Below are 25342 nucleotides of genomic sequence, written 5' to 3' on the forward strand. Positions count from 1 at the left end.
AATTCCCAGATCTGCCATTAACCTTGGACAAGACACTTGACATTGTGCCTCAGTTTCCCAAGCACTGAAGCAATAATAATTACAGCTGGGCTGGTTGCTTTGGAGGCTGTTTGTGAACCACCCCATGGAGTGCCAACCCTGTTATTAGTCCTCGGCCCTGTTATTAGACCTAAATCCAACTTCTGAATGAAGACTCCTGTGAAAAACACACAAGCAGTTTCCCAGATCATCATTTTTATTAAAGTTCACAAGCAGCTGAAGGGGAAAAAAAAAAAAAAAAAAAGTAGAAGATGTAAATAAACGTCATCCAGCTCATCGCAGACTGGCTGTGCGGAACGTGTGTTCTTCCCGGCAGCGACGGGCACCCGCTGCTCCGAAAAGACCTCTGCTGTTTGAAGCTGTGTCAAGGCTTTTCATGGCATTGCATCATTCAGCTGGCCAGGCTACAGCCCAGCCTCATCCAGGGGTGAGGCGAGCCTGGAGAATCTGGAGATCTGCTGTGCAGGGAAGCAGGATGCTGGGGCAGTGCAGGACCAGTCCTCAGCAGTGGCCAGTCCCAGAGAGGCCAGGAGCTGCATCCCTGTACTGACAGCCGAAATCCACATGCCTTCCTCCACAGCAAAATGAGGAATGGCTCGGGCTGACAGCTCTTGGATGCATAATCCCAAACACAGTTGGCAGCCAGCGTGCGTGGATAACCTGGGGCAGCCTCAGCCCAACCGCTGGCAGGAAGCACGCCGTCAGAAATGCTCACCTCTCTCCAAGGGGAAGTCAGGGTGTGGGGTGCAGCAGGAAGGAGGGGGATCCTTCCCCAGCCCACCCTACAATGCTACCCTAATTCTCTTGCTCTCCCTCTGAAGCCTTGCTGGAGCCATGGTGACCCTTCCCAAGGCACGAGTGCTCCCCACTGCACCCCTTTTTCTGCTCCTTTGATAATGAGAGCCTCACCCACGCGCAGGGAAGCTCAGCAGACCGGCTCTGAGCATGCAGTGGGCTTTATCTGGGGAATATCTTGGCAGTGGTGCTGCTGCCTTGGCACATTAACGGAGCCCTGTGTTCTTCCCAGCAGCTGTGTGTGGGGAGCTACCCATCCTCTGACCAAATCACAGCAGCGAGGAAAGGGAGGGGGGAAAAATTTAAAAGGCCCAAAGTACAATCCAAAAGGCATCTGCCCTGTTTTGTCACAGTATGTGGTGCTGCTGGCAGCCATCCCAAGATCCTGTGTTTTAATATTTCAATAGCCATTGCCTCCATGAAATGGCCAGAGGATGGGGAGGACCAGGTGCTCTCACCTTGTTCCCTTTAACAAACACTTCCAAGTCACCCAAGCAGCAAGCACTGCCAATGGCAAGTTCACTGCCTTAGAGAAAAACATATTAATATCTCTTAAGCCCCCAACCTGAGTAACAAAAAGGGCTACCCAGCCCAAAGGACTACCAACTGCTGAGGGATACAGTCTCCATCTCCCCAACCCTATTGGTCCATAGTAGCCCACAAGCCATCCCTGTGCCCAGCCTGGCAAGGCAGCGCACTCGGCTCCATCCCTGCTCAGTGGCCAGTGACCAGTGGTGGGGCTGGGTAGCCCTTGGTGACTCCTCTGGTGTGATGCTGGTGACCTCCCTGGTGAGGCAGTGGGAGCCCAGCTGTGCCTCCCACTCCTGCTGTCAGGAAGGGACATGGAAGTTGCCTTGGAGTCCTGTGCGGGAGGACAGGAGGCTCTCGGTCACTGTGTTGGCTCCAGCCGCAAGAGAGGGGACATGGATGTGACTCTGGCATCTGGGGAAGGAAAGAGAAAGCTCATTAACTGGTGTGACGCTCAGCTCAGCCCACACAGGGCTGGGGTAACCTCCACCCTGACTCCCTGAGGTGGGTGGAGGTGGAAAGCAGCTGGTTTCTTTAGGAGTTGGGGTGTCCTTTGCTTGTGCAGGACAGGAGAGGGGGCTTCGCCAGGGGAGGGCTCAGAGCCAGGTAGCAAACTTTGGTGGACATGATAAGGGAATGAAAAATTGAGGGAAAAATTTTCACTCTGGTTTTTTTTAGGGCAGGGAGGAGGGCCCAGAAACAGAGAAAACAAAAAGACCCTTTTTCTCTTTTTCCACAGGTTGCTCCAAAAACATCCGTATCACTGACATTTCCAAGGGGTTGATTAATACAGTCTGGGGCCAAGCTCAGACTGCACATGTTTCCATCTGCCCAGGGTTAGGAAAAGCCTGATTTTCATCGACTTTCCTCCCCAGGCCAGCCACTCCCTTCCAACACTGCTTGATAAACTGGCTTCAGAGACAACCAGCCACTTGGAAAGAGCAGCAGTGGCAGAAAAACTGCAATCCCTGTTTATCCGGCCTCCCTATTATACACATGCAAATGGGTTTCCCTAGGAGCCACAGGGAGAAACCAGCTGTGACTTGGTTCCAGGAATTCCAGCAGGTTGCAAGAAACAACCCACCCCAGCAGCAGGCAGGTGAGCAGCAGCCTCTAGGAGCCAGGAGACATCCTGAGTTTTTTTCAGGCTGCTCTTTGCAGGTACACCGGTCTTGGCATGGGAAGGTGCCTTTCTGTGAGGTTTTTTTTTGGGGCTGCTCTTTGCAGGTTCACAGGTCTTGGCATGGGAAGGTGCCTTTCTGTGAGCAGGGCTCTGTGGATGGAGCTGGGAATGATGCACACTGCAAGGTGAAAGCACTGCTCCACGTGGAAGGGAGCCACACCAGGCAGCTGTAAAAGTGTCTTTGCAAAAGGCCTGTTATCTAAGCTGTAATATAATAACCAGGAAAAGCCATGGAACTGACCCAATTCCTAGTGTGAGTGTGGTATTGGAATACAGCTCAGGGCCTGGCACGCGGCCTAAATCTTTGCAGGAGCTCTGGGGCCAAAGTTCAGATTTCGGGTGCCTTCAGAATTCAGGTGTTTTCAGAACAGCCTCAAAACCCCTCAGCCTCAGTCACTCAGCGCCCACCCAAAGGCAGGCACCAGCTGCTGGTGCCATGGGAAGCCCTCATGGGAGCTAACACACCAAAGGGCTCCAGTGGAAGCCACAAAATCAACTCTGAGCTTTTGGATGTATCCCAGGAATCACTGCCTGAGCACTGCCCAGCCACCAACCTCTGCTCCCTACAGTGAAGACTGTGAGGAGGGTCCTGCAGGAGCTAAAAAGCACCTGTTAGGAACCTCTGAGCAGGGGAACCCCTGGCTTCTTGATGCCACAGGGTTTGGGTTGTCCTGTTTGTTTGGAGATGGAAATTCCAACATCTCCACCCCAGGAGAGCATTTGAGGCTCAGGAGGCAGCACAGAGGGATGCAGTGACTCCTCTTTCTAAGTCACCTTCCTGGCTGCACCATGAAACTTGAAGTGACCATCCCACCCCCATCTGTGACTCTGCTCTGTGAAAATGAGTGTCACACAGGACAGATAGTTTGGAGAAGCCACTTTAATGGGGAGACAGGCAGCTTGGAGAACCTGTTCCTGGTGCTGCCTGAAGTCACCTCTGGGGAGGGGTTAAGTTGTCCCCATCACCTGTCTCTGCACAGGACTGTGACAAACCACCCACCACCCTCCCCCGGGCTGGGCTGTACTTGTCCTTATCAACACAGAGTCTTTATTAGCCGAGTGCTCATTTGTCATGTTTTGCCTCCCCTATGGCTCCACCACCTCGGCTGGGAGGGGATGAGGCTTTCACATTTCATATTGCTAATCACACTTGATCCCTGGAATTAACTCTGGGTAATAAGCACTAAATTAATGTCACACGGCCTCTTTGGCAGCAGTGCTGGGACCTCTGCTGAAACGTGTCCCCGCTCTGTCTGGGAAGGGCTAAGGCCATGCCCTCAAGGAAGCTTTTCCAGCTGATCAGATTTATGCTTTATATGAAAAGCAGGCTGGGTGGCTGATGACCAACATTTGTCAAGGACAGACTATTTGGTTTTCAGGGACTAGTTTATGGGTGGGAGGTTGTTTTTTCCATGAGTACGAAGTACTGTGTCCTGCCATGTGACTGCCCAGGCCTTTTTCCACCAGCCCACCCTGCTCTGCTCTGAGGGGTGGTTGCTCCTGAGTTTTTCCAGGTGAGGGGAGGCAGTTCCATAGGAAAGTGGGCAGGTGCTGGCCAGCCTGCCTTCTGGGCATCCCTACTTGAAGAAGGATCCCATAAGGGCCAAATCAGGTGTATGAGCAGAGACCTTCCATGGTGGGAGCTGTAAACCAGAAAACTCCTCGGCCAGACCTGCAACAGGACAATGGGGTGAACTGGATCATAGCCATAGGATCCTACAGCCAATTACCCCAGTTCCCAAGCCCAGTTTTTGCACAGCCAGGACAGCCAAGGCAGGCACATGGGATGTGGCTGCTGCAGTGTGGGCAGCATGTACACATCAGGGACATTCACTCACTAAATGAAATAAAATTTACTAAAAAAAAAACAAACCTCACTCTAGAAAAATCACGTGGACAGACATTCTTTCTGGCAAGAGCTTGCATGTATTTTAAATAGTTCTTTTAACCGAAGACTTGGGAGGCAGAGCCAAAAAAGCACATAAAACCCTCACACAGTGACTTTTCACCAGTTTTATTTGCAGTTCCTAGTTTTCTGTGCTTGTGTCAGGCTCCTGATTACAGGGGGGAAAGAAGTATCAATACAACCCCCACAAAGCTATTTATTAGGTCTGAAGAACCCAAATACAGGAGGGAGGAAAAAAGGTAGGAGAGGATAATAACATCACTGTGACTTTGAAGACTGTTTTTTATTCAGTGGCTGAGGAATTGACTCCTATCTCAAACTACTCCCTATTCCTACTCCCAGCCATGTGGCTGGTGTTGGGCTTTAATATTCAGACGCATCTGCTACCAGAGAAAATTAACTGTCAGCTCTGGGATGGCTCTTAAAGGGAGGCCCCATTGACCTGAGCTGAAAATGATGGAGTCCTCACAGTCTTCACTGCAATATTTAATAGCCGAGTGACAGTTAATTAGATTACTGAGCCACTGTGACAGATGCTAGGCAACGCCTGAGGAGGAGAATTTGGAAAGGCCATTATCTTACAGTGTTGGGAACACTTTAAGGTCTCATTTTAACCCTTTCCACTCTTCCCCTGCCCTCATGGTTGTCAAACCCATGTTAAAGCCAGGTGTTTCACAAAGGCCAGAGTAATATCGGGTGATTTTTTTCCCACCTGAGAAAAGCAGGTGGTCACGTTGGGCCAATGCCTGGCTGAGGTGCCAGGAACTCCTCCTTGGTTCCCACCTGGCATCAAAAAAGATGATCACTGGGAGGTGCCAACAATTTCACCCACTGGGCGATTCCCAGGCACACCAACCACACCAAGTGCAACGCAGGGAAGTGAGAGGGTGTTAGAGGGGTTGGGCAGCATTCCTTCTTCCCTGTATTAAGTGAAGTGGATTTTGATGAGTCTGTGGAAGAATTTCCCTCCCCGTAGTCCTCACTTTCCAAATAAAACTGTAAGTGAAGCTTGTCAATCCCACACCCATACGTGAGGGTTTCCCAGCTCCTTCAGCTGGCTGGGATGTAGGATGCAACCACCAAAGCAGGGCTGTGTGTGCTGCTGGCACTGAGAAACCTGCACACTGAGCTAGCAGATGTGTTACTGACTTCCTGGGAAGGTGATGCTATCTAAGTGTTGCCTGTATCACTAGCTGCTTTCACGATGCAAGTTGAGAAGAGAAGTGTTTTTGGGCTTTGCCAGGCCAGCTGCATCTCAGCACAGGTTGGTGAGGACATGCAAAGCCCTGTGGAGCCACACTGACAAGCAGAATGGCAACCAAACACCCCACTGGGAAGGAGAGAGAAGGAACCAGAAACCCTGTCCCAGGGGCACTGCAGGAGCACCTTCCCTGAGCAAGAGAAAACCGGAGCGCCAGAATGAGACACAACATCATGGGTTTCCACCAACTTTCTTATTCTCACACAACCCAAAACACTGATAAACAGATTCTTCTTCTGGTTACAAAACCCCTTCCCTCCCACTCAGGTCTGCACAGAAGTCTCAGAAGTTCTGATTTAACAAGCAACTGTTTGGACAATAAATAAACACCAAGACCATCAAATGCAACATGGCTTCTGTGCTTTTGCTTCTGCTACCCACTGAAATGTAAACAGAGAGCATAAAAAGAGAACCAGGATTTGCTGGCATTCCAACGGTCACTTGCCTACATATTCATCAGTTCTAAATACATCACCCAGAAAATCAGTAAAAATATCAAACTACTGAGACATTCCAAAGCACTTATTGCCCTGGTACCTGCCAGGAGTCACACACAAGTGTTTTTAGGAACCTTAACTCCTTCAACTGCATGGGAACAGGATGTATTCCATGGTGAGAGCAGGTGTGGACTCATCTGCCCATCTACTCCCCCACATAAGGGTGAGGCTGGTACATCCAACTACCTTGGAGCAGAGGGAGAGGAGCCCCATCTATGTAGATGTATCTCTTAAGATACTGTGAGGATCACCTGGAAATAAGAGAACTCTTGGAACTATCTAAACTTACATTAGAGCACTGCAGAGCTGGTTATTCTTTCCTGGCTCTGCATCCCACTTTTAAATGTTCCCTTCCCATATAATTACTTCATCAACACCTGTGGCTTCAGCATGGTGTGTGGAGATACAATTGAGGCAAGACAGTAATTTTTAATTTAAGAGGAGGAGACCCTTACCTTCATTGACCTCCTGGAAACAAGCCCCCAGGCCCTGCCCCTCATCACGAGGGCAAGTGCTTCCAGGTGCTGACAAAAGCTGTGGGGATGAGCGAGTAAGGCACCGTGGTGATACAGTTCCACGTGTCTGACATAGGGTCATAGCAGTCCAGCGTTTTGCACCTCTGAGTGCCAAAGTACCCTCCTACCACATAGAGTTTATTCCCCGAGGCCAGGGCGTGGCAGGACATGCGCTTGGCTGTCATGTCCCCGATGCGCGTCCACTGGTCTGTCTCGCAGTTGAAGCGGTAGGCGGAGGCTGCCGTGAACTCTGTGTCTCCTCCCATGATGAAAATCTGGCTGCCCAGGACAGCGGCCGCCGTGTAGCGCCAGGGCTGCGGGCACTCGGCTTTGATCATCCATCGGTTCTCAGCTGGATCATAGCACTGGACTTTGGACACCATGTCTCGATGGATGCTGGTCCCACCGAAGACGAAGAGCTTCAGCCGGGCACTCACCACCGCAGCATTGCTCACTCCGTCTCTCAACGGAGCCACCATCATCCACTTGTTGGATATGGGGTCGTACTTCTCTACTTGCTTCAAGGAAACAGAAGGAGACGCAGGGAAGACTCCAGCTACTGCAGTGTGTCCACCAACCACATACAGGCAGTTTTCCAATTCGGCTGAGCCATGCCCAAACCGAGCAATTAACATTGGGGCAGCTTTGGACCATTCCTCATGCACAGTGTCATAAACCCAAACATCTTTGGAGACCCCGTTCTCTGAGCCCCTGCCTCCAGTGATGTACACTTTGCAGCCGATGGCACAGGCACTGAACTCCTTCCGTGGACTCGGCAGGTCTGCTTTGGGAATAATTTCCTTTGCTTTGTGATCCACTTGGTAGATCTTATCACACATGAAGGTCTGTCCTCCCAGGATCAGCAAGGTGTGCCCAGCTTTGCGAGGCCTGGCACAGAGGCTGGTGACCACCCCATCATTCTGGAGGATCTTCTTCTTGCACTGAATAGCTTCATCCAGGACAAGCTTGTTCCTTTCATCCACCATGATCAAGTCCTCGCAAGCCAAGGCTTCCTTGAGGCATTCAGAAGGAAGCAAAGCCAGACGAACATTCCTAAGAAGTTCTGGGAGATAAGCCTTCCGCTCATCCAGATCGTATTTCACCCACTGCATGACAGCCTTAAAGACCTTTTCTTCATCCTCGATTTCCAGCTCATCACTGGAGATGAGGTCCAGCAGAGTGTCCTTGGAAAGGTTGTTGAAGTCCTCACTCTTGTGAACAGTCTCAAAGTTGACCAGGCACATCCTCCAGGAGAGCTCATAGAGCCGCCGGCACTGATGAGCATCCGAGAGCAGCATCATGCCCAGGCAGTTGGAAGGGTAGAGGTTCTTCTCCAGGAACTCAGCCGCTGCATCTCGGACATCATGGAACTGCAGCATGTCCCCAGCCTCCAGGAGGGACTCGGCATTCTCCTCGTTGATAATGATCCGAGAGGAGTAAGCAAAGTCCAGCAGTAGCTCCAGCACCTCTGGGTGGAGGCTGTCATGGAAGTTCACCTCGTCATCCAGGCTCTCCCGGAGGCCGTTGCTGAACATGGCCTCGAAGTACCTGCTGGAGGCAGCCAGCACTGCCCGATGGCACGGGAACGACCTGTTCCCTGCCCAAAGGGTGACATCGGTGAACATGCAGTGCTTCCGCAGGGTGTTCAGGTGGGACAAGACGCAGTCCGGGTGTGAGGCCTTGTGAAAAAGCAAGATGTTCATGGAGCCGGTGCTGGTGCGGGATTTACGGTTCTCGTGGACGCTGACGGACATGGTGACAGAGCTCTTGCCTGCAGGGAGACAAACAAGTCCAGACTGATAAGAGGCATGGAGAACACATGCATTAGTTATCCAACCCTGGTACACTGCCAGTGGATCTCCAAGCACCAGGTGACATCCCTGTGGCTCCTGCTCCGTGGCTGCTCCTGCACCCTGGCTTGCACAGCCCTTTCCTCCTGCACCCTTGCATCCTCCAAAAAATTTAACTCAGGCTGAGCAGGGCGAGAAGGCAGAGCGGGGTGAAGGGGGAAATTCTGCTTTGGTTTCAACAAAAGAGTAACAAAGTGAGGCAATCAAACCCCAAACTTGGTGTAGATCGTTTCAACAGCCCCCAGAGGGTATTGGCAAACCGCAGAAGAGTCATTTTTCCTTAGAAAACAGCATAGAGAGAGCAGACTATCCAGGATAAAGGGCATTGGTCTGTTCTTGGCTCAGCAGAAATTAAGTTTGGCTTCTGATTTTCATGTAGATTACTGCAGGTTTAGGAAAAGCAACTGCTACAGGTTTTATTTACAAAATATTTAATTATCAGCAGAAGCCAAAAGTTTGAACCGATTTTACCAAACCCATTTGTTGCACTTTTTGATGATAAAACTCACCAGACACCTCATGTGACTTAAACATTTTTCCGGACAGATTCTATTCAGAATAAGACAACAGAAAAACATAAATTATATTTTTTACCAGACAGGCAGAATCAAACACAAAGCTTTTATTAACTACTATTTCACTTAAGTGCTACCTGATACCAATCCTTGCCTGCAGAAGAAAACCGCTTTGGACTAATCAAATTAATACTATCTAGATGATAAAATCCAAGTAATTTACTACAAAATACATTAGCCAGCTGTATTTTGCTTCCCATGTAACTAAAGCAGACAGACAGATACACATGCACAGCCCCCTCTTATAGGAGAAAGTAAACAGAGAAGTTGTCCTGAGGTTTGAAAAATGAACCTGAAAAAAATCAAAATGGGGTCAACCTTCACTCCAGTCACTGCATTGTTTAGACAAGACAGTCGAGGAAGGGTTTTTTATTAGATGGGTTCTTTTTGTTAATGTTGCTTGGATGGGGTTTCTTTTAACTTGCTCTTCACAGGCTGGGATTTCTCAAGGGTCTTTCCAGCCTGCAAACACAAGGTCTGCAGATGAGCCCAGTCCTCCCCAGCCAGCACTGGGGTCTTGGAGGAAACCACAAAATGCTGAGAGAATGGCCGCTGTGCTCCCAGACTGCCAGCAGGTCACAGTCTTGACCTGGCAGTGACCTGGAGCTGCTCAACCCTCCGACACTCCATGGGTGGATGACCTCAGGAGGAGGCAGGTGGCCAGATAAGTTGCCTGACTCAAGCTCTGCTCATGAGCTTCCTGCCCCTGCTTCTCCAGCACCTCCAAAAGAGTCTGAATTAGACAAACAGTTGTGGGCATGTTGCTCCTTCCCCACGCGCTGTCAAGAGTTATTGAGGTTGGTCTTTTCAAGGCCTCACTCATTCCTCAGGGCTGTGTCACAGTCCAGCCAAAAGTCTCTGTGCTTCTCCATGCAGAAACAACAAGCTTGCCCAAGCAGCCACAAGTCCTACTCAGCCTCTGAGTCAGGGCAGGAACACTTATATGGGTACTCGGGTGAGATATGTCCATGTCCATGGCCCACACTCTGGCAGCCTGGGATAGGGGCTGACAAGCTCATTTCACTCGTGACTGGAGGCTGTGCAGAAACCAAGGCTCCAAAACAGGAAGGAAAATGCCATTATGGAACAGCACTTTGAAGTGCATCTGAAGGAAATGTTTCCAACATCTAGCGCAGGAACAACACTAATTTAAGGGTTATTTGGATTCCCATGTCAACGCCGAAGAGAGAAATACAAATGAAACATTTATGAGTCTGCTAAAAGCTATTGATTTAGGTTCCTATTCCTACAACCTCAGAAACCACCCTGCCACTGCTATGGCTTTCTTTTCTCACAGCTCAGGTCAACTATTCAGTGTTAACCTTTGATTTGCTTATGCACAAAAAAAGAAGCAATTTATATAGGACAGCTATGGAAACAAACACAGAGATTGCAGGAAGGCAGCAATGATTTTTCTGACACTAAGATTAAAAGCACCTACTCAGAGTGGAAGGAGCAGGTCATTTAGAAATTGAAATGTCTATATAAAAGCTGCAGCAAGGCCATTTTTTATATATACATACCCATAAAGACACACACATATATCATATGTGTGCACCCCCCCACACACACATATTTCAAATTTCAGGCTTCCAGCATCAAATATCTATCCCAGGGAATTTGGAGGCAAATAATATTTCTATCTTATACATATTGAAAAATATCCAGGGAGTAAATTGGCAGGTTGCAGTCCAGTTCCCAGCACTGCTCTTTCTATCATGTACACTACAAGCACCAAGTGACCCCCAACACAGCTGGCATTCTGAAAGCTAAAGAGGCTACAGTCAGAGCCCCTTTACTTGGCCTCTCCTGGAGTGGGGTTATGATACTGGATGTCACTGGTCACAGACAAGCAGGACCAGACAGACCATTAAACTGAAACTAAAGCAGCCCCTGAACTCTGGAGTGCGGCCATCTCACCAGAAAGCCTTGCTAGTGGTTTTCAGCAACACCCAAACAACTTTTTCTGAGAGCTTCTTGGATCCTGCCATAGCTGGGCACAAGCAGAAAAGTGGCACACACTAATCCTTCCCCTCACTGCATGCCTCAGTCTACCAGAGACCTTGGCATCATCTTACCCATATCAGACAAACAGAAACTGCAGGCAGCAGCTACTTTATCTTGCAGGTTTCTTCCAAAATGGAGCAGCTTACAAACCTCAGAAGCCTGTAGTCAAAGTATCTCCTACAATTTCATGATGTGCACAGGAATGCTTCGATTTAAGCCATGTTTAACTGCAGCCATGAACAGGCTGGGCCTGTGACACGTGCACTTCTCTGAAGCAGATGCATGCAGAGCACAATTTGGCCCCTAGCACACTCCTTGCTCCCTTACCCAACTACTGAACTAAAGAGAAAAAGCAGAACCGCTCTGAATGAGGAGTACTTTACAAAAGCAACCTGTCAGTGGCCCTTGCCAAGCTACCACCTGCTCTGTGAGAGCCCGGGGGTTATCAGGACTCCCAGCTGCATCTTCCATCATGCAGGAAGCTGTTGTGGAACAGCCATGTCAATGGGAACTGCAGACGGCATGACCTGAACAAACTGGGGCTTGAATTTTTCCATGCTGCATTCATTTCTTTTCCCTCGAAAGGCAGTTATTGAAAAAATAAGTATCTACTGCATAACCTTTTAAAGGGATCTTACTGCACACAGAGGCAGATAATAATCCTTCTTCCATATGGATGAGGGCAGAGGGGCATCAGCTTTTTGACAGCTATCCAATGCTGTCTGCTGGCTGAAGTATTCCCCTGGCTGTCTGCAGCCTTTGTACAGCCAGGATGGGAAAGACAGGTTTTTTCCAGCAGAGCAAGATAAGGTTGCTTTGAAAATCCTTCTACTCATCCAGACAGGGCAGACAGCAATCCTAAAAGAGGGAAGGAGTTGGCTCAAGAAAAAAAGACCCCTCAAATCTCAGCTCATGAAGAAACGCCCCAGCAGTCTCTCTGGACAGGACAAAGCTTGCAAAGAGAACAAGGGGAAAAACAAAAGCACAGAGCTGGCCAAACTCCCCACATGAAGAACCACAGCTCTCCTGTCCCAGTGCCTTTTGCTTCCTACAGACCACACCCCAGCAGAAGACTTTCCCTCCCAGGCTGATGGGTCACCCTTTCAGAGCTCTGCCGGCATGGCCCTTTAGGAGAACCTCAGGGGACACTCTACCACCGCTTGAAAAATCCAAGTGCCTCTTAGACAGATACTTTGAAGCTGTATCAGGCCCTGTCCCCTATCACAAAAGATCTGCATATGAGAGGATAGCTCAGAAAGGCTATTGATACATCAACCATAATTAGCCAGGCTTGGGGTTCCCCCTCCATCTCAAACCAACAGGCTCTCCACAAATCTCCAATTTCATTCACTACCTGCAGGGAATCACCAGCTGAGATCCTGCTTGCTTTCAAGAGGACAAGATTTGAGAGTGATTAATATGCTCCCCAACGGGACTTCAGGGTATCAAGAATCGTTTCTGCTTAGAAAAGCAAAACTACAGGGTTTATGAATGTTCTCCCAAGATCATAAAGGCTGGCTAAACACCAACAAAGATCCCAAGTCCCAGGATCCAAAGCTGGCACTTTCTGTTTTGCCCATGAGAGAAGAAGCAAGTAGAACACATTTCTTTTTGTGCCCCACTCAACCATGAACTATTTAAAGCTGTAAATAAGTAAATAAATAAGCAGGAAGGTTCCTTGCTGATTCAGCTCAGAAGACCTGGATAAAGCTGCTCACACTGTAGCAGTTTCATTCCCAAAAAGCCATATGGGCCCCTTTATGCATGGGCTGCACTACACCATACAGACACTCTTTCCAAATCAAAGCAGACCCACCTGGAATGGCCAGTGACAACAGGCATAAGATTCATTTTTATTTTCTCTCCATCTCACAGTATCAACCCTGTCGGGTGAAACACTGTCTTGAATTCAGTCAAAGTTTAGCTTCTCCCTGACAGCAGTGGGATCATAGTAATGTGCCTGCTCTCTCATCCCAAATATCTGCACCTTTCCAATGCTCTCATGGACTCCACCACCTGGTGCTTAGGCCAGCAGCATTATCCTAGGCCAAAATTACTGCTTTTGAACCAATTTCTCCCTTTTTACTGTAGAGAGTGGCAAAGTAGAAATATAAAAGTCACCTAACTGTGTTGTCTTCACAGGGAAGAGCTCCTTGCAAAACTGCTTAGGAGAAAGAGCAATGAGGCATCATGCTGTCAAACACAGAGCCAGATACAGCCATGTTTCAGATGCAATTTCCCAGCACTGGAGACCATCAAAAGGTTTGAGAAAGGGGATCTGTTACATGCAGTCATTCACGTACTCAGAGGCAGCTTGAGCTTCAAAAGCAGAAAAAACCCAACAGAAAACAGGAAAGGATGGTGGGGGAGAGACATAAAAAACAAGAAAGGGGAAGGAACAAATGTGAAGATGTTTTCAGATGATTTTCCTGTCCTTGCATAACACAGCGAACCGTCAGGTACGCAGCTTGGAGCTGCTTGAAATGCTCAACACTAATAATGCTCTTCTGTCAAGAGTGCTTGAGATAAAAGGAATTAAAATTGCACCTGGCATTTAGTGCAGCACCACACTTGTTGAGTGTGGAGCCTGGGCTGCTGCCAGGTGGGCAGCACGGGACCTTCAGTACATCATCTCCCAGGCATGCCCTCTGCTCTGTCCACACTGTGTGCCTGCATGCAGACTTTGCTCTCTTGCAGGTTGCGTTCATCTCCAGCAATTCCAGTGAATTTAGTGGTTTGTCTGTGTCAGCCAAATTTGATCCTGTTCTCTTCAGGATGACTAACACAGCAAAGATGCAACTGGGATTTTGCAGGCTGGAATTCAGACAACGTAACTGCTGTGAATCAGAGAGTATCACTCTGGATTTGCCCTTCCTGACAAACTCTTGATGTTTCACCAGATTTGCAAATAGGCAAACAAAGGAAAGGCAGCTGACTCCATCCCCCCAGTGCAGAATTTCTGATCCTGCCCCAACCTTTGAGAATGGGAGGCATCCTTATCATTTCTTCTCATTTTCTCACTTCCTAGTCTAGCCGTACATCCTAGACAGAAAACAGAGAGACCATGTGAAAGGCTCCTTCTGTTAGCTCAGACAGAAACTGGGAGGTTTTCCAAGCCCAATTCTGTAGGCTCCAGGAATCAGATTGTCTGGAGAAGATCTGGGTACATATCTGAACATTTTGAAACTTAGTCTGAGTTTCATATCCCACTCATATTCTCATATCCCATCCTCAGTAGTACCCACCATTCCTCCCTTTAAACCCATGCCCCACTCTGAGCCTACAGCCACCACAAGAATCTACTAAATGCCACTTGATAGAAAATCAGAACATTATTGCCATAAGCTGAACCAATTAGTGAGATTCTTGTTTTGTCTCACAAAAGCACTGGTAAAAGGGCCTGTAGTGACTCAAATCTATGACATGCACTCATCTGAATCAAAGGTAACCATGCCCCAACCACAATAAAAATACCTGTAGGAAATCCTCTTTGTATGCAATCCATGCAGTTCTATTTGCAAATCAGGTATTGGACTTGCTACTCTGCAGTTGTGATACTCCAAAAAGCTTCTTGAGCTACCTGTGATACAATCAAATAAAGTTCATGTTCACCACTAAGCACACTGGCTTTGCTGTTTCTGGGAATACCACGCCCTCCTACAACCACTACCCAAACTGGGATAAATAATGCTTTTAGCCACAGTCCAGGCTCCAGACAATAGCCTTTCACTGCTACGCCTTAACCCCAGCAGATCTTTTCAGAGCCTGTGATTCATTTCAGAGGCTGTGGTGGGGTTTTGTCCTTCCTGCTGCCCTCCAGCTCTGCTTGTGAATACGCCCCATTCTGCCAGATCAATCACAGGCGCTTTGCAAAATGAATGGGGGCTGCAGAGGAGGCAAGCGAGTTCACAATTCCCTCTTCCAAATTATACCCAAAAAGGCTCCAGAATGGGAACAGTCTACTTGATTGCAGTACCTACCCCAGCCCCATCTGGGCAGGATAAAGTCCTTTTCAAGCAAGCCAAACTTGCTAATGTGCTGCAAAGGCAAAAGGCCTTTGGTACTTCAAACACAGGAACCACATGCCACTTCCCAGGGAGAGTTTAGGAGATGAGATGTGGTATACATCAAATTAATGCCAGAATAACCACAGCAGCTGCTGACTCCAGAGATCTTACTCAGATCCTCCCACTCTCCCAGCTCTGAGGCTGGCAGAGCTGAGTGCTCCAGTGGCCTGGCTGACCAAAAACCCTGTCACGGATGCTCACACCAAACAGGTCTGTCTGCCTGCCTGCTGTCAGGGCAGGATTTCAATTTTGGGCCCGGCCAGTTAAGCTGGGGTTTTGTTTTGCCTTCCCCACTCCCCTGCCAGGCAGGAGATCGTGGTACAACTGCCAGGTTTGGTTTGCTCATTTGCAAATCTGGCTGGAGTTCAGAGCCGTGGAGATGGGAGGCCCTCACGCCTCCTGAATGGATTAGGTCCTCATGCTGCTGAGCACAGGGGACAGCCATTCCCAACTGGATTGTAAAGCACTGACAGATATTGAAGGGTCTGGGGCTGCAAGACAGGGCATTGCTTATTGCCCTCTGGCTCTGGACAGAAGGAACAAAAAAACCCTCTGGTTTTTTAATTTCAGAACTCACACAGCATCAAACCATGCACTCAGCTTGCACGTTCTGTGCCACTGTGGTATCCCTGCAGCAGCCCAGGCTGCCCCGGGCATCCTGCACACAATGCAAGCAGACCAGAGCGATTGCCAGTGTGGTACAGTAATCAATTTGCCTCGCCACAATGTGACAGGCTATCATATAAAACTGGTAGTCTTTGCAAAGCCTAATGGTCAACAAGTAGACAGTGGTTATGGGATATGCAGCATTCCCAGGCTCAAGCAATGGGGAAAGACAGAGCTGTCTGCCATGGCTGGAGTGATACTAATAGTCACTGCGGGGATATAAAGCTGATAAGCAAAGACAGAGCGATATGATGGTGGCTAAAGGTCAGGCCAGGGGGCTTGGGATGGCTTGTTACAGCTAAATGCTTCCTAGCCAGCATCCCTGCAGCCACTGTTTTCAGCAATGCCAGCTACACGCACTGCAATTCAACTACAGCCCGTGGAAGAGGGGAGTAAATCCAGCCCTCAGGTCAAGTGCTGCCACGGCCCCAAACCTGTCCCTTCCACAGACCCTGAGCACAGCGAGCGCTGCGGCTGCCACGGCCGCCCTGGGCCAGCTCTGCCTGTCCTGCCCCACCTACTCAGGGCCAAGCCAAGGCAGTGCCCCACACTTCTTTTGTAATGCTGCCATTTCCATGGCACCTCGCAACTCTGCCTGTCCTCTTCCACCTCCACAGAGGGCCACATCCTGCCCTTCGTGTTTCACTCATCCGCCTCCTAAACATTGCCTAAAACTTCCCCTGACTGCTAAGAAGGCCCTGAAGTGCTGCAGGCTTTGGGAACGGTTGGTCACTGTCACGGGGACAAAAACGCTATCATAATTCACATGTGGCATATGTACACACAGATATGCACACACTCCTTATCTCCATACCAGACCATGTCCAGCACTCCCCCCAGAGCCAGAAGAACCATCTTATGGATCAGACTCATGCTCATTTTCACACATTTGGAATACATGGTATGCAATATCTTGTCATCTGTCCCCAAGCTGTCGCCTTCACAAATTTACTTTGCCTTGTTCCTTCAGTCAAACCATTTTCAACTGGCCTTAACTCCTCTGCAAAAGCACATCTGAGACACCAACCTCCCTACTTGAGTTACTTGAGCCTGCCCCAAACACAGCATGAGAGGATACCACACTCTACACACATGCTGAGGCAGGAGGACTTCAGATAACAATCCTCAAATACTTGAGAAAATGGACAAGAAAGGAGTGGGAAATTTAAGTTCTTCAGCGCTGAGGCTGCTTACAGTCTCCCATGTCCAAATTATGGTGCAACTCTGCAGCAATTTTCAATCTGCTTCTAATTCTGAGAATCTTGTGTCACCCCACAACTTCCTGTTGCAGAGCAGACTTCCACCTATGCCTCCTCCCCAAGTGCTTTACTTGGGCTTATCACAAAGATAAGCCAGAGCAGATGGCTGGGGTTAAAGACACAAAAGAGACAAAATATGTTTTCAGATAAGACTTGATTTGCAGCAGAAAACAGGACCAGGAAAACAGAGAGGCCCCAGAAAGGGTCTTATAGCATTAAGGAGTCATACTCTGTGAGAGATGGACAGAGAGCAGAACATACAGGAGAGCTCAGGAGCGGAGACAAGAAAGCAGAGGAGAGCTCAGAACTCTGGATGGAGACAGTCAGCAGAGCAGCTGAGGCAACAGCAGCAGCTGGCCACCACCAGAACACATGGGCTGTGTTACACAGCTCGGGTTGCTCCTAAGGTAACTTCAATAAAAACAAGTGTCACAAGATGCAGGAAGGAAGAAGGAAAAACAAGGGAAGTTGTCCAAGTGTAAAGGTTACAGAGCTGCTTGTTTTTTTCTTGTGGCTCTTGATCTGTCCTGGAGAGGAAGAGGTATGTTTGGAGGAAGGCTACAAAATGCCACAGCACCCTGGCTGAGGAAATCACTCCAGCAGATCACAAGAGAACACAGGCAGAGATTGCCAGGAAAGGAAAACTGAGTACTCATGACACTTGGACTCTCGGCTGGAAGAGTATGAAACTTTCGGCTGTCTGCTTATGCAAAGCTGAGTGCAGATTTTCCAAGCACAGGTCTGGCTGGTCTAAGCCCCCTACCCCAACAATCACAAGTGGAGAGATAAAGAAAATAAAGACAAAAAAAATTAGAAAACCCAACTGCCAAAAAGGCTCTTAACTTTTTTAAATGCGAAGGGGCCTGTGAGGACAGGAGAAGGAGGAAGAACTATTTTTCTCCTCTGTCAGCTCAGCTCAGTCACTCACACAAACCTGCACATTTCTCTAGACAGGCTTGTTCAAACTGATTTAATACTGATTTCATCACAGGTCAATGGAAGTTGTGTCCCTTGGAGCATAGTTTGGAAATATTTATATATAGGGACGAAAGAGGAGGAAAAAAAAAACAAACCCGAAGCAAAAAGCAATGCCACCCGGCTTTCAGATTCATGAGATTAATCGCTAGAGTTTAATTTTTTTGCTTTGCTTTAGAAGTGAAAACACCTTCCTCTCCCTAAACCTCTTCCTGCCGATGGAACACGATGCTCCAAAGCCCTAGCGAGCCCCGGGCCGGTACCGGGGGCAGCACGCATGGTCCCTCCTGCCGGGGGCCGGCACATCCCCGCCCCGCCGCTCCGAACCCCAGCAAGCCCTGTGCTTGGAAGGGGATCTGGCAGCGGCGCGTCAACGCGGATCTGGGGGGAAAACACTCACCGACGCTTGGCCGAGCCGAAATCTCCGTGAGCCGCGAAGTCCCCAGCGCGGGGTGGCAGGGACGCAGGGACGCAGGGATCGGCGCTGCCGGGACGCAGGGATCGGCGCTGCCGGGACGCAGGGATCGGCGCTGCCGGGACGCAGGGATCGGCGCTGCCGGGACGCAGGGATCGGCGCGGCAGGGACGCAGGGATCGGCGCGGCAGGGACGCAGGGATCGGCGCGGCAGGGACGCAGGGATCGGCGCGGCAGGGACGCAGGGATCGGCGCTGCCGGGACGCAGGGATCGGCGCTGCCGGGACGCAGGGATCGGCGCGGCAGGGACGCAGGGATCGGCGCTGCCGGGACGCAGGGATCGGCGCGGCAGGGACGCAGGGATCGGCGCGGCAGGGCTGGGGCGCGGAGCGGGCCCGGCGCGGCCCCGCGCACAATGTACCCGCCGGGCGGGCCCGGCCGCGCGTGGGACCGCGGGGGCGGGGCCGCCCGCCGCCGCGCCCGCCAGTCAGCGAGCGCAGCTCACGTGACGTCTTATTTCGCCACGCCCCCTTCGCGGAGAGCGACCAATAGGAGGGCGGGAGGACGGTTTGTGGGCGGAGCGAGCCGGGCTGTCGCTCCCCGGCGCTGAGGGACGCCTTCCGCCGGGCCGGCCTTGCCGAGCTGCGGCCGCGCCGCCCGGGCTCCGCGCCGCTTGCTGCCGGGCTCCCCGGGGGAACGGCCCGCGCTGCGCCTCGGCTCCCTGTGGAGCCAGCCCTGGCACGAACCCGTCCCCCTCTGCCCCAGCTTTTGCCCCCGCAGTCAGCGCGCCGCAGGGTCCGGCCCGGCCCCCGCGCGTCCCGGAGGATGCGCGCCCCGCGCAGTGATGTCCCTGCGCGTCACTCACTCACCACCGCACGCCCGCGCCTGTGGCGGCACAGGGAAAGTCAGCAAAAGCCGGCTAAAATCCAGGCAGATCTGTGAAATGGCCGGGCTCAGCAGAATTTCGGTGCGTGGGGGATGTGAAGGTCAGCAGGCCCACCCGCGGGGCCCGCTGCCGGCAGGGAGCTGCGGGGAGCCTGGGATCGGACGGAGACCGGCCAGGGCCGTGCCCCTGCGAGGGGACCACCCGCGGGTCGGTGCCGTCATCTGGAAGGAGCAGGAGGGGACCTGGCAGCTCTGCCTTCAGCAACAGTGTGGGCTGAAGCTGGAAAAAACCCCGCTCGTTTAGAAACAATAACATTTTTCAAAGCAGTAACATTTTCGCATAACACAGAGCAGCTGGAAGAAGCAATGCTTCTGATCCCACCCGTGTTTTCCAACCCCAGGCACAGCAGGTAACTGCGGACCTGCCCTGTGGAATAATTTCACTGTGAATGGCCGTGCCTTCCCTGGGGTTTGTGGAATGCTTCATCTACCAGAAAAAAAAAAAAAAAAAAAAAAAAAAAAAAAAAAAAAGCTGGAAGCTTTCTTTGGTTTCACAAATTTTTAATGCACAGAGGAGGCAGGGAAGAGCTGTTCACTATCTTCTCCCACGACCCCATTTCTCCAGGGCTCTACTCCCTATACACACTCACAAATGTTCAGTAATAAGAGACAAGTGAAAAACTAACAGCTCTGTTAAGTGTATCTCCCCAGATAATGGCTGGATGGGAATATCCAAAGTGTGCTGAAGCTCCCATACGCTCAGGGATGCGCTGTTTGAGGGCGGCTCCTTCCAACCCAGCATAGGAAATCTCCCCAGTTTGCCCACTGAAGCTACTACCACTGCTTCTCCCGGTGACAAGCAGTGGTGACTCCATTGAAGTGCTGCCTGCATTACCAGTTTTACACGGTGTGGGCATGGGAGGAGGTTGGAAGGTTGCTGCTATGGGGATGTATTGAAACAGAAGTTCCCATAAGTACAAAATACAGTCCTTTCTTCACAGCTTGAGACAGAAGGTCAGCTACAGCTGGCACAGGCCGTGCATGGTAAATAACAAAGTACACTGAAGATGTTGAACTGTATCGAATTCCTGGGGTTTTTTTTTGATCTGTGTTGTTCCAGGTCATTGCAGTTTAACTCTTAGGGTGCTGCTGCCTTCCCAGCCACAAGCCCAGGTACTCTTGAGGAGGCTGAAAACTGTCTGTGAGCCTGCTAATGACTTTAATGAGCTGCTCATGAAGACAACAGGGATTTGTGCAATAGGCGGGTGTGGTGGCATCCTGAATACATCTGTAAAACAACAAAAACATAAAAGACAAAATTGATTTTCCCTATTCCTGCTGTGTTCCACCCAGCTGTTCCTGAGTATGAAGCAGCTGGGGAGAAAAGCAAGGTCACATTTCTTAATTCCAAAGCACTTTCAGAGTGTTACTGCAAAAGCCAAATGCTGTCCGAGCAAGCTGTGTGTGAACTCAGACTGTGGTCTGCAACCTGGCAGGCAGAATTCTGGCAGCTGCCTGTCCTGGGGGCACACAGAGCTCAGGAGAGCTCCCTGCAAAGCTCTCCCTGAAAAGACACTTCAAAACCATGATGTCTATCACTAATCTCCACTCACCAGCTTCTGAGCTGGTGCTCTCACTACTCTGTCTGGGGCAGAGTTCAACAGAGGGCAGACTCAGGAAACTCTGCAGGAAACATCCTGTGCTGTAGCAGTGCACACATCTGGTGTTAAGATGCTCAGGCTGATGAGATTACGATAAATATCCTAATCTAAGCTTTTGTTCCAAGGCAGCAGCAGAAGGCAAGATATGGCAGTGATGGGCACACCAGACACACAGACTGGCAACCTGCTCCTCGCTGTGAAGGAGATGCAGAGCCAGACATCTGAGAAGGCAGGGGCAGCACAATAGGAATGCTTAGCAGAAAAGGAGAAAAACCCTGGCAGACATTTTAAAATGTTTTTAAATCTCTTCTTAAAGAGGATTTAAGAATGGGGCGTATGTAGGGGAAAGAAGCTTAATTTATGATGAATGTTAATACCAGCTCCTTACATATGGTACTGGCCTTAAGCATCCCTGAGGGTTTTTGAGGGACTAGTGCTGTGGTTATGATTTCACTGTGTAGGGGAAACTGTCTTGCATTATTAAACAAATCATGCCCTGCATTGGCCTATGGTTTGATGTAAGTGATGCATAGTTGATGTCAGCCAGCTGGGGAAACAGGATTCTACAACTTGTTGGCATTTTGAGACTAAGTTTGAAAACTGCTGACTGAGATCCCTTCCTTCATCAAGACCATCAGAGGTGTTGTTTTTTTGTTTTTTTTTTTTTTTTTTTTTTTTTGTTTTTTTTTTTTTTTTGTTTTTTTTTTTTTTTTTTTTAATTTGGGGAAAAAAAAACCCAAACCCAAAGTTTTAAATAATAGCATTTAGCCCTTTGGCTATATTTGTTTAGTATAACATTCATTATGAGGGAAAATGTAAACATTTGCAAAGTTAAACATTTGATTTGACTACAGAAAACTATTCTGTTTGTTATAGAAATCAGCACTAATTGCCTGGTTCCCAAAAATGGAGAGTCAAAAGATTTACTCTAGGCAGAATTCACTAGCTGGCCTTACCCATTTATATCATAGAGCTGGATCTCCTGATGTAGCTGACTAAGTAGGTGATGTTCATCGAAGCAGGAGGGATAAAATCTGGCCCGCAAACCACGTTGACTTCCTTGCATCTATTTCTGTTTTTCCCTGAACATTCCCATCCTACAACATCCTGCTCTCCAATGGGTTAAATAATAAAATTAATGTTTTTTCCTCTAGGTCACTGTTTCCAGTCCATCACAGGTCATGCCACAACCAGCTAATGGCTGCTAAGTGGTCTGTGTGAAATTAGTTTAGTGGGTCTCCAGCCAGAAGCCAGTTGACAGATGCCCAAAAATCAGTTCTCCAGTTGGCTTCCTCATTGGCAGTCATGGCAAGTTGGTCAAGGCCATGCAAATTCAGCATTTCCCCAGGGCCAGGAACGAGACAAGGTTGGTTGCAAACACTTTCCTCTCTGTGAGTGCCAAAAGTCTCTAGAGAAGGTCACAGCACAATACTGAATGCCAGTGCCTGAGGACCTTGCTGTCACCCCGAATTCAGCTCTCCAGGGAACTGGCAGTAGCAAAGGCAGAAAAAGCTGCTGAAGACTCCCTGCAGAGGCAGCCCTGACATCAAGGAGAGGGTACAGAGTGTCTGTGGGAGTCTTGATGGAAGGTTTCACCCTTTGGCTTGTACTGCACAGGAGGGCAAGCTGCAGAGCTGCCAGTCAGACTAAACCAATTTAGCATTCCCTGCAGTAACAATATAAATCCAATCTCCCTCCCTCTCTGCCTTTTCCTCCTGATGCCAAATTTAAACAACCTCACTTTTTTGGCAACAGGAAACTTCACAATTAAATATAGAAGCAGAGCACACTTTGGGATGGAACTTCCAGCCGGGGAACAACAGATGGCATTGTTTGCTGGGCTGGAAAAGCTGCATCTGCTCCTAGAAGAAATGCTAATCGGAGCTTAATTAGGCATTCAGAGGGAACCGTGTCCCATCCCCAGGACAATGGCCATGTATACATGATCCTGAAAAATACAGGGAAGAAGTTACAAAATCATCAAAAATCCTCACTGGACCAAGTCCAAATTTGGCACATAATGTGATAGGGTATCCCAGAGACTTTCTCTGTGCTGAAATCCATCCAAGCCACTCAAACTAAAAATGTAGTTGTCAAAGACTTGTTTTATTTCATTTGCAATTGGTCAGTGATTTTGTTTTCAGTTTCAAAGCAAATCATTCCAGCCCAACACTGGAATCAGATCTGGCAGCTCTCTGACTCGCTGAGGTGTGGCAAGATTAAAGGGTAGCTGAGATCTTATAGCAGGTACTGCAAATGGGGATAAAAGAATTAGAAAGATCAAAAACAGGATAACTGATCCCTCTACAGAATCATGAAGTAAAGAGGATGGTGGAAAATGTCCCCCAGTTCATTCCAACTGGGTGTTCAAGCACAAAAGGAGTCCCATGATGTGCAGTGCCTGTGCATGTAAGGACGTTGTCCCTCCTTCCCTCCCTCAGCCCTGCCAGCTTCCTCCAGAGGAGCAGGCAGCCAGGCAGAGCTCTGTGTCCTTGTTTCAGCCTCTTCTCTTTGAAGTATCAAAGCACCCCCTCAATCTGGAGCCAGCAGAGCTGTTTGCAAAACGAGACTGCCAAGCGTTTCACCAAGAGACTTGGCCCCAGCTGCCAATTGTGCCAGCACTGCAGAGATCCCCATTGTGCTGAGGCTTTGCTTTCAAGCCCCCACCTTGTTTTAATGTCCTCTTTCTCCCCTGCCTGGTTCAAAGCAGCTCATCTGACCAGCCTGGTCTAGTGGAAGATGTCCCTGCTCATGGCAGGGTGTGCTGGACTGGGTGATTTTTAAAGGTCTCTTCCAACCCAAGCTAGTCCATGATTCCTTGTCCTAGCTTAGTGCCTGGGGCTGCTCTGTGTACCTGGGCACTCCATGTTCCCCCCCAGGTGCCTGGGACAATGTGCACCTCACAGGCAATGCCAACAGGAACCCCTGTTTTACTGGTTGCATGCCCTACTTCCAATAGCTCTGGAAAGATTCCACATGGGTTAAACAACACCCATATCCCATACACCTAAACAATGTTAATTAACAGGGATCACTGCTGATTCCAAACAATGCTCTCCAAACATTGCCAAAAAATCACTGGAGATTAAAGGAATTTTGGAACAAGTGACTTAGAGATGCAGTAAGATGAAGAGTTTTCTTGGCACTGAGGCAACCTTCAGCAACTCCAGAGTGGTGAAGAGAAACATAAGAGTATCCTAAACCACTTTTGCCTTCAGCATCATTTTGCTTCAAAGGGATGTCAGTCCTGACCTGGCACAAACTTTTGGGCAACTAGAAGTGAAAATGGTTCTCCTGACTAAGGACATAGCTGCAGATGATGAAGCTGTAGACCCTGATCACTCATTTCAGGGATTCCTCTGCCCCACTCACCCCCACCAGAGTTTTTATCCCCAGGCTTGGCTTTCTGGCTCTAAATAGCCTCCCATTTGCTGTGAGTGTGCTCTGTATCCCATTAAACATCATGACCCCCATGATGTCTCTTTGAGAGAAACCTTGGAGATTTGCTGACTGCCTGTAGCTCACTGACAGGAGATTTATTTCCACTTCTCCAGTGGTGCAAGTGGTGACTGTGCCCTTGTACGAGCTGACCTGCAGCTGGCTTGCTCCCAAGCACTGCATGTCCGTGGTGTGGGGTGGGGAAGGCACTGGCAGCAGGTTTTGGAGAAAGGCACCCATTGCAGATTTCCGTAGTCACAGATATCAGGGTAGGCCAAGTGCAGAGGTGCTGCTCTGTCCTGGAGATGGCACAAACCAAGCTCTTAGCAGTGAGCTGCATGAGTCAGGTCTTCCTGTGCAATGCAGGTGGATGCATGGGTGTCCCCATTTTCCTTAGAGGTATTCCAAGGAGCCATTCTCCAGCATTACCTTCCTCTGGTGAAGGATGAAATGTCTAAGGTGCCAGAGCTGCCATCCTCCTATTGTTCTTTGCCCTGTGGACTGGTAGGACTGGGAGACCCAGCAGCTTGGTTGAAGGAAAGATGTCCTCACACCATGAGATGGAGATAAATAGGGCCATCCTGCCAGCACAAGCCTTGGACTCAGCTGACTGAAGCTGAAGAGAGTGCTGAAGCTCAAGGACATGACAAATGGCGAATGTGACAAGGTCTCAGCTTTCTAAAGACAGCTGGAGAGCTGGTCCCAGCTCATCCTCATGTAGCAGCACATGGGGCTCCAAGCAGGGCTGCTGCTGACCCACTGTGAAGCTTCCCAGTGTTCACAGGAAGACACAGATTTTGGCCAGCTGTCTGGAGTTTAAA

The 25342-nt window shown here is 49.5% G+C and overlaps 1 protein-coding gene and 1 long non-coding RNA gene across 5 annotated transcripts; one reads left to right on the forward strand and one right to left on the reverse strand.

Annotated features, from left to right (window-relative positions):
• Positions 1–217: 217 nt before the first annotated feature.
• Positions 218–18675, reverse strand: KLHL25 (kelch like family member 25). 4 transcript variants are annotated; one of them, XM_068203695.1, is made up of 3 exons: positions 18524–18675; positions 6665–8495; positions 218–1776 (listed from the first exon to the last, which is right to left on the reverse strand). In XM_068203695.1, the coding sequence occupies exon 2, from the start codon at positions 8476–8478 to the stop codon at positions 6709–6711; it is 1770 nt and encodes a 589-aa protein (XP_068059796.1). In that variant the 5' UTR covers positions 8479–8495; positions 18524–18675; the 3' UTR covers positions 218–1776; positions 6665–6708. The 4 variants fall into 4 exon arrangements, with proteins under 4 accessions (XP_068059796.1, XP_068059794.1, XP_068059797.1 ...); XM_068203693.1 differs by lacking the exon at positions 18524–18675 and adding an exon at positions 14631–14721; XM_068203696.1 differs by lacking the exon at positions 18524–18675 and adding an exon at positions 13283–13430.
• A 474-nt stretch (positions 18676–19149) lies between these two features.
• Positions 19150–21356, forward strand: LOC137481792 (uncharacterized). The gene is made up of 2 exons (XR_011003685.1): positions 19150–19867; positions 20543–21356. It is a non-coding gene; the product is annotated as an uncharacterized lncRNA (long non-coding RNA).
• Positions 21357–25342: the final 3986 nt, after the last annotated feature.

Source organism: Anomalospiza imberbis, chromosome 13, assembly GCF_031753505.1.
Source record: "Anomalospiza imberbis isolate Cuckoo-Finch-1a 21T00152 chromosome 13, ASM3175350v1, whole genome shotgun sequence".
NCBI lineage: Eukaryota > Metazoa > Chordata > Aves > Passeriformes > Viduidae > Anomalospiza > Anomalospiza imberbis.